Source organism: Silurus meridionalis, chromosome 10 (genome assembly GCF_014805685.1).
Source record: "Silurus meridionalis isolate SWU-2019-XX chromosome 10, ASM1480568v1, whole genome shotgun sequence".
Lineage (NCBI taxonomy): Eukaryota > Metazoa > Chordata > Actinopteri > Siluriformes > Siluridae > Silurus > Silurus meridionalis.
In genome coordinates, this window is record NC_060893.1 from 25422458 (window position 1) to 25431206 (window position 8749).

An 8749-nucleotide genomic window follows, 5' to 3' on the forward strand; every position below is an offset into this window, starting at 1 on the left:
AATAAGAAAGAAACGACCAAGTTCCAAAAAGCAGTGGGGAACTTGCAGAGTTCCTTGCAGTTGATGTGTGGCATGCTGAGATTGACAGCTGGTAAAGCTGCTGGCTGCTCTAAAAGTTCCATTGAACACTTCCATTGATCAGTGGTTGGTATAGTTCTTGTCTGTGTTGTAGTCAATTAGAAATTAACTACACATGATACCAGAGACCTTCTACAAGCAAAACTGGATGAGCCTGGAAAATAATCGATAAATAGATTTGTCCTTTGGGCTCTTTATAACACTGCAAACAACCCAAGTCACTTGGGGAGGTTCCAGCTCAGTGGTTAAGGCGCCGAGTTATGGATCAGAATGTGTTGGGTTTAGGCCCCAGTATCACCAAGCTTCCATGCTATGGGGCTATGAGCAAGGCACCTAACTCCCTGTGCTCCAGGGGTAGTTTATCATGGCTTCCTAACGTCACTGGGATATGCAAAGATATAATTTCACTGTGCGGTAAAGTATGTGACGAGTATAAAGCACCTTTCTTTCCTAATGCACACATACCCACTTTATAACTTTCTTTCGGCTTCTTCCATTAGGGGGTCGCCACAGCAGATCAGCCACGTTTGATTTGGCACGTTTTTACGCTGGAGGCCCTTCCTAACGCAACCTCCCCATTTATCCGGGCTTGGGACCAGCACTAGGAGTGGCTGGGGTCAGTTCCCTGACCGGGGATCAAACCCGGGCCGCAGCGGTGAGAGCCCCGCATCCTAACCACTAGACCACCAGGGACCCTCACACATTGAATTTCTTATAAAATGTCTTGTTTTTATTGCATACTTACAAACATGCTCTTGAACTCCTCTCGCCATTTCTCTCGGTGTTTGTGTTTATATCAATATAATCTCGAAGCTGAACCATGTAGTGCACATACAAGACATCAAACGAGCCACGTGATCTTCATCCACTTTATAGAGCAATAAAAAAATAAACATGGAGGGAATGATTTGGAGACATTTGTGACAGAATGAAACTACAGTTAGACACAACGAAAAACGAGCAAAGTAGAAAAAGAAATCAGACACTAGACTGCATGTAGGCATTGAGGCGATCATCAGGTCTAACATTTCTATTGCAACAGTTATAAAAAGGCACCACTATATTATCTAGGAGACGTCGTCAGTAAGCTAGCCAACGTTTCGTGACGTGACTGGTAGCATATGGAACATGCTAGCTCAGTTAGCTAAAGGTCAGTTCGCTAAGGTAGTGTAATGGAATACAGTATTTGTGACAGTTTCATGGACCGAGATAATGGCTTAGACACGAATCGACATGACAGCGCGATAATACGCCCTGAAACGGTGCGGTAGGGTGCCAATATTTAAGTCTCCCCGATAACCATGTAGTGCGTGTTGGACGTTAAACATTTTAGAACTGATTCTCGGTACAGACGCCAAAAAACAACAGAGTTCAGTAACTGCAAAGAACTTTAACAAACAGAGCAAGTAACATCAAAATGGCTAAAATGAAGAAGAAAACGCCAAGAGATTACTGTGTCTCTGAAGCAGTCTAGCTCTCAAAATTGGGGAAAAAACATAAGTGTAATTCTCAAGTCATGGTCACGCTAAACCCTGATGCTACATCGTCACTATTACATGTGCGCTAGGCCGTACTGCATCTACTGGCTCGTACCAAACTTTCCAGAAAACCTCGCAATGGAGGATGTGACCAATATCCATATTAGTGAGCTAGATGGCTCTGATACGCTAATTTACCACGTGATGAGAGGCTACACATGTCAGAGCAACAGCACAGATCGACGTGTTATGGCGTGACCTCTTCAGAAAATCCAAGATGGAGGAATTAGCACTGGGTCTCACCCTCATCCCGTTTCCTAAAACTCGGCTTTAAAACATTATAAAATCAATGGCAAAAGACACGCTGCTTTTTTACACGAGACGTCACCGTCACAGCAGGTCGGAGAAGAAATTTCTTCTAGCGTGAAACCCCTTTGCTCGTTCGGGATCGGGCCGCCTGCTATTCGGTTTGGTAGGTTGATATTCTTTCCTCGTCTTTTTGCTACAGTGGGAGTCAATGACGTGGAAAATCAGGAGAAGCGCTACAGCACGACGCTCATACACTCGCTCGTTTCCTGCGTAACTGAAAACTAGCTTACGTACAGGATTCTAACTAAACAACTAAAACCTGCTTTCTGGGGTTTTGTAGCTATCATATCCAAGGTAAAAAAAAAATATTAAAACTCCAGAAACAAAATAAAAAAAGACCTGCTTTTGGGAGGAACAAAAACAAGGAAAAAGTGCAGTACACTTCTACAGAATTGGCAGTGCGCATTTTACCCCTATCTAGGGCACGAATATGGAGATGCAGGTTTGATACGAGCCAGCGAGACGTTCCACCTTCCAGAGAGCAGCACAGAATCACGCCGTGTCAAAAACAAACAAAAATCATTACTTTCAATTCTTTCAACTGTAATTGTGCATTGGTTAGGTATTAATAAAAAGAAAATAAGGAAGTGTAAATGTGTGTGTGTGTGTGATCTGAGCTGACAGGAAATGGGCCTCTTGTTCAGAAGGAAGTTAAGATGTGCAGTGGTATGGATCCGGTCAGCACGTGACGTCAAATGGACTTTGGATTTTTTTTTCTTTTTAGTGCACTTCTATTACAAAGGCCCCAGACTCTCAATCGCTTCCTCACTCAATCGTACACTCAGTTACAAACTCTTACACCACCACCACCCCCCAACACACACTCTTACCCCCCTCACACACACTCGTCTGTTAATCACAATCACACATTTACACGTCTCGTTTTCTGTTTATCGTCCCCTGAGTCTCTGAAGACCTGCGTCTGTCTCTCTCTCGGCGTCTCACTCGTACTCGGCGATGATCACCATCATCCCCACGCCGAACAGCATGGCTACGACCTCCAGCACCGACTGACCCAAACTCGCACGCCCGCTCAGCAGCTCCGGCAGCACCGTCACCGTGGCGATGTAGACGAAGCCGCCAGCTGTGAAGGGAAGGATCCAGGCGGTGGCGGCCGCACCCACTCCCTCGGCCAATAGGGAGCAGGCGGTGCCGGCTAGTGCTCCGATGGCCGTGAGGAGCTGGAGGCACATGGCCTAAAGAAAATACGATGCAAGAGGTCACGTGACCAACATACAGGCATGGAATATAATGACGTCAAAATTTAAGTGGAGAAACAGGTACAAAACCGTATAAACATACTAGAGGTCAACCGATGTGGGTTTTACTTTTGCCGGTGGCGATATTTAGAAATCGATCAGCATATGGCTGATATTTGATGCAGATTTTTTTGGGAATTTTTTCTCTTTTTTACCTTCATCTAATTAAATCTAAATCTACTACAAGACTCTCCAGTCAGTGCACTTGTTAGCAGGTCCGTTAGTACCATGATTTCTGGTGTAAACACTTCAGATATTCACAGTTCTAGCTCGTTCTGTTCCCTCTCTGGGTGCTGAATACAGACTACTGCCACCTGCTGGTAGGGGAGAGTTATGTTTAGAACGTACACGCACAGTTTGTTGAGACAGATTCGCCTGCATAATAATCTGCCTTATTTGCAGCACAATCGACTGATGCTGATTCTCTTAAAAATCTGCCCAATTAATCGGTCGACCTCTAACACATACATACATACATACACTATATTGGCAAAAGTTTGCAGACACCTGGTCATAAGTACGTGTGTGACTTTTGAGCATCACATTCCACATTTAGTCCCAATTTACTCTTATAATTCCCTCCACTCTTCTGGGAAGATGTTCCACTAGATTTTGGAGTGTGTTTGTGAACATTTGTGTTCATTAGACACAAGGTTTTATTAAAGTTCTCAAGACCTTCCTCTCAAAAGCATGTAAACCAGATCTTCAACAGGAACATGCTGGAACAGGTTTGAGTTTCCAAGTTCAAGTGAAGCAAAAGTTTTATTTTACCGCACCCAAAGACAGTTGAGTGCCTCCAGCATTGTGGTAACAATTTGAAGAAAAAACACATAGAAGGAAAGTTCAGCTGTCCCAATACTTTTGGAAATATAGAGTAAATATACATTTATAATTAAATACATTTTTAAATATTATATTTTTGGTTTCTTTTTTTTAAGTGTGATCATGGACGTGAACTTTAGTGTAAGTGTGATAAATGTAACTATCTCACACAGATAGTTGTAAATATGTCTCTCTCACACACACACACACACACACACACACACACTTCTAAGACCATGACCTCTTCAGTCGACCAATCAGAACACTGAATAAGCGCACCTTCTTCTTGGTGCATCCTGATTGGACGAGGATGGCGAAGTCCCCGATCTCATGTGGCACCTCGTGCAGGAGGATGGTGATGGTGGTTACCACGCCGACGGCGGGACCCACCAGGAAAGAGGCGCCGATGGCCAGACCGTCGGTGAAGTTGTGGGTGAAATCAGCAGCCAGGTTCAGATACCCTGATACTTTAATATCTACAGAGACGGGGGAGGGGGAGACGTGTCAGAATATAATAAAAGCGAGAACATGATGAGGTCATCAAATATGCTGTTATTCACTCTTATTCCAAGCAAAGCTACTTCCTGTCTTCACTGACAATATTGTAGATATAAAACACTCCAGCCATCAAAGAGACATTAAACTATCCTCTAGTACAGCACTCCCTGTTCCACATGAACAAACCGTTGCTATAGAAACCGTAACCATGAGAAAAAACCTGCTGCTATAAAGAATTTACTGACTGCTTTCGACCAATCACAATGCAGAAAAACAACGCCACTTACCCGAGCTGTCCTCTTTCGCTTTCTTCACCTCCTTGTCCTTTTTTTGGTCTTTCTTCACTCCTTCCTTCTTCTTCTTCTCCTCCTTCTCCTCCTCCCCATCGCTGTCCTTGCATTTGGGAGCAGCTGTGAGGATACAAACAAAACGTTCTGGAGATGGAACAGAAATCTAGGTGAAGATCCCGATCCTGAGAGTCTTACCGTGGGAGTGAGAGTGGGAATGTCCTCCTTTCAGCAAACGCACAAACTTCTCCACCACCAGGAACGCCATGATGCCTCCGAGAACCCACAGACCCACTGACATCATGTGATCATGTGCTACACCTGAAAACACACACACGTTCTTGAGCTCCTTAACATTGTTTCTCTTTTATTTCTTTCGTACTTGGAGACCAGCGTACCGTGAGAATGACCGTGTGACTCCTCGGCGTTGTCTGATTGGTCCTCGTTGCCATGGTGAGAATGAGGAGCTGGATCGGCAGAAAGAAAAGAAGGATTTCCATCGATCGTTATTGATCATAGCTTATAATATTAACACTTTTAATGGAACCACAATCTTCAAAACGCTACATTTTGACATGTAGAGACTAAATCATGTACTGATCCAATCTCAACACCATATTTTATACATCCAAGTCGGGTTAAAATTAGGAATGTGAAGGTGTAACACGTGTGTGTGTGTGTGTGTGTGTGTGTGTGTGTGTGTGTGTGTATACTCACCCAGTGCGTGAGGGATGAGGTGCAGGAATGCGTCCCCAAGCAGCCCCCCTGAAGCAAAGCTCAGCAGAATCTTCAGCAGGTTCTGGTGCTGATCCGAGTTTGACTGCACCGGGATGAGGAAGAGGATGAGGAAGGGTGCGGCGCTGATCAGCAACGTCGCTCCCACCGCCTACGAGAAAACGGGGTACACTGATGACTTCGTGTGAGCGGATGATGATGATGTCAAGGAAAAAAATAAAAGGGGGAGGGGGGGTTTAAAACTTCAACAAAATCACAGTTTATTCCATAAAAAAAAAAAAAAAAAAAAAAGATAAAAACCTTTCATTAGATAAACCGTGAAACAGTTTAAGGTAAATATCTCGCGTCCTTATGTACAATGTTGAAGCTGCACCTCTGCTGACCCCTGGTGGCTGATCTTCCTTACTGCGACACACAGCCCTTTGACTCAAGGCATCTTCTCAATCATTTTTACTGAAATTTGATTGGTCAGGAGCTCTGACAGGCGTGCGGTTTTAGATAGTTTCTAACATAGAAACATTTGTGTATTCTTTTATAAGGTTTTCTATAACGAGGAACTTATTAAAACATATCTGGAAGGAGTCTCCAGTGTGAGTGATTACTTGTGAAATATGATTACCTGCATCCATAACTCTACAGTGTCCCGACTCCCAGCCTGAAACTCGTGCATGCCAGGACTGTAGGCGTGGCCGTGTCCGTGAGCATGTCCATGATCGTGGGCGTGTCCGTGATCGTGGGTGTGATCGTGGGCATGTCCGTGATCGTGAGCGTGTCCGTGATCGTGAGCGTGTCCGTGATCGTGGGCGTGTCCGTGATCGTGGGCGTGATCGTGAGCATGTCCGTGATCGTGAGCGTGTCCGTGATCGTGGCGTGTCCGTGATCGTGGGCGTGTCCGTGATCGTGGGCATGTCCGTGATCGTGGGCATGGGCATGGCCATCTCCATCATCAGCTGCATAGTCATGTTCATGATGCAACTCGTAATGGGCGTGCCCATGGTGAAGCTCCTCCTCCTCAGCAGGCAGATTTGCTTCGGCGCTCCATTTACTCGCGCCGTGAAACATCTTCACATCACCGTGTTGGTCCTCCTGGTGATGGTCATGATGGTGCCCGTGGTGATGGTGCCCATGGTGATGGCCGTGGTGATGGTGCCCGTGGTGATGGCCGTGATGGTGTCCATGTTCACATGACCACGCTGTCAAACCGAACATCAGCAGCAGCACAGAAACAACAAGGGCCCTCATCTCACCTGGAGGGAAAGAAAAACACACAGTTCACTTTACAACCCGTGACCAGGATGTGCACGTACGCCTGGCGTAACTCTGTGTAAACACTGCTGCATTTAACTAAGCCTGCGTTTACACGTGATCACCGTGATGCAACATCGAGTACATAAGAACACGTTTACACTTCATCAACATCAACTGACTTTTCTCTCTGAGGGAACCGATCAGATCCGTCTTTCCAGCGCAGTAGATAAATAAGTCTGCAGAACCCTGACACAGAGTCGATCTTTTGAAAATCATTTTCAGTCGTGGGACATTTTATAAATCTCACAAAATGAGGAGAATGAGGAGGCTGAAGAGAGCAATCAGGTGGATCTATTCTGCTGTGGAAATGTTAAAAAGAATCAAATGGATCTGAGAACTCTCTTCTTCACACAGAATCAGTTCTTCTGCAACTTCTGGCTTTTGCTTTGGATGCCAAATGGCAGAAAATAGAAATGTAATTAACAACAGCACTGGAGGAAAACACGCCTCAACCAGACACTGAACCAAACGAAGTACCAGGAGTAAACAGATTCCTGGTTCTCGTTAGTCCCCGGTACACATGATCAACCCCACTATAAATAAATAACACACAGATTTATCATTTTCTACCTGATTAGTGAAGAGCAGGAACCTGTAATAAACACATCCTACACTTTATTTTGAGCAAATCAATCAAAACAAACAAATCAGGACCCTGAGTCCTCAATACCTCCCTGCTGGAGACTCTACACTGCACTGGAGTGAATAAACACCCCTATGAAGGGTCTTAATGTAGTAATGTAGTGTAAGCTATTTGGAACACAGCCTTTGTTCTTCCTCTGTAATATTTAAATTCCTTTCTTTCTTCATTCATTCATTTCTTCAGGCTTCACTGGAGTGTCTATGAAAAGGGAAATCTGTGTTTTTACAGTATATATGCATTAAATAAGTATAAAACACATGACTTTAGTTATAAACACTGTTATGGAGTAAACAGGAGGAAACCAGTGCAGATAATTAGCCTGTTAGCATGCTAGCATCGTGTTACATAACACAGGCGATAAACTCCGGGTTTTTCTGCTGTATAATAAGATATAATGTTATATGATCTACTCACCGGCTGTGGAGCGTGTTAGCGCCCTGGACAACTTTATATTTCTGTATTTTTATCTGCTTGCAGGCTGCAAGTCATCTGATGCTCTCTGTCTCCTTTCCTGTCTAACCGACGTGGCGCTCAGTCCGGCCCCCAAATCTCGCGAGATTGACTCAGTGACTCTCGCGTGACTTCAGAGCGACACAATATGGCGGCGCTGTGGGAATAAAACTTCTTCCTCTTCTTCTTTCGGCTTCCTCCAATAGGGGGCGCCACAGTGGATCATCCGTCTCCATACCCCCCTGTCCTTCTACATCTGCTTCTTTCACACCAACTACCTGAATGTCTTCCCTCACCACACTTCACTACACCCCATGTCCTCCTCTGCACATGTCCAAACCCTCTCAATCTCACCTCCCTCACCTTGTCTCCAAAACGTCCTACATGCGCTGTCCCTCTAATAAACTCATTTTTAATTCTGTCCATCGTCGTCACTTCCAACGAATATCTCAACATCTTCAGCTCTGCTCCCTCCAGCTCCACCTCCTGTCTTTTACTCAATGCCACTGTCTCTAATCCATACAACATCTCAGGTCTCACCACAGTCCTATAAACTTTCCCTTTCACTCTTGCAGATACCCTACTATCACAAATCACTCCTGCTATCACTCTTCTCCACCAACTCCACCCTGCCTGCACTCTTTTCTTCTTCATGAACATTTGAAAAGATATATTTTGACTCATTAATATCATTCTATTAGTATTTTCACATAAATTGAGTTAATTTAGTGAAAAGACGTGTCACAAAAATGATGAAGAAGATGATGATGATGATGATGATGAAGATGAAGATGATGATGAAGATGATGATGATGATGATGA

At 44.5% G+C, this 8749-nt stretch overlaps 1 protein-coding gene across 1 annotated transcript; it reads right to left on the bottom strand.

Annotated features, from left to right (window-relative positions):
* Positions 1-933: 933 nt before the first annotated feature.
* Positions 934-8044, bottom strand: slc39a7 (solute carrier family 39 member 7). The gene is given in 9 exon segments (XM_046859847.1): positions 934-3121; positions 4286-4482; positions 4792-4914; positions 4990-5112; positions 5190-5258; positions 5509-5677; positions 6146-6396; positions 6399-6773; positions 7892-8044. Coding segments are annotated over 8 exon segments (1557 nt in total). The 5' UTR covers positions 6769-6773; positions 7892-8044; the 3' UTR covers positions 934-2866.
* Positions 8045-8749: the final 705 nt, after the last annotated feature.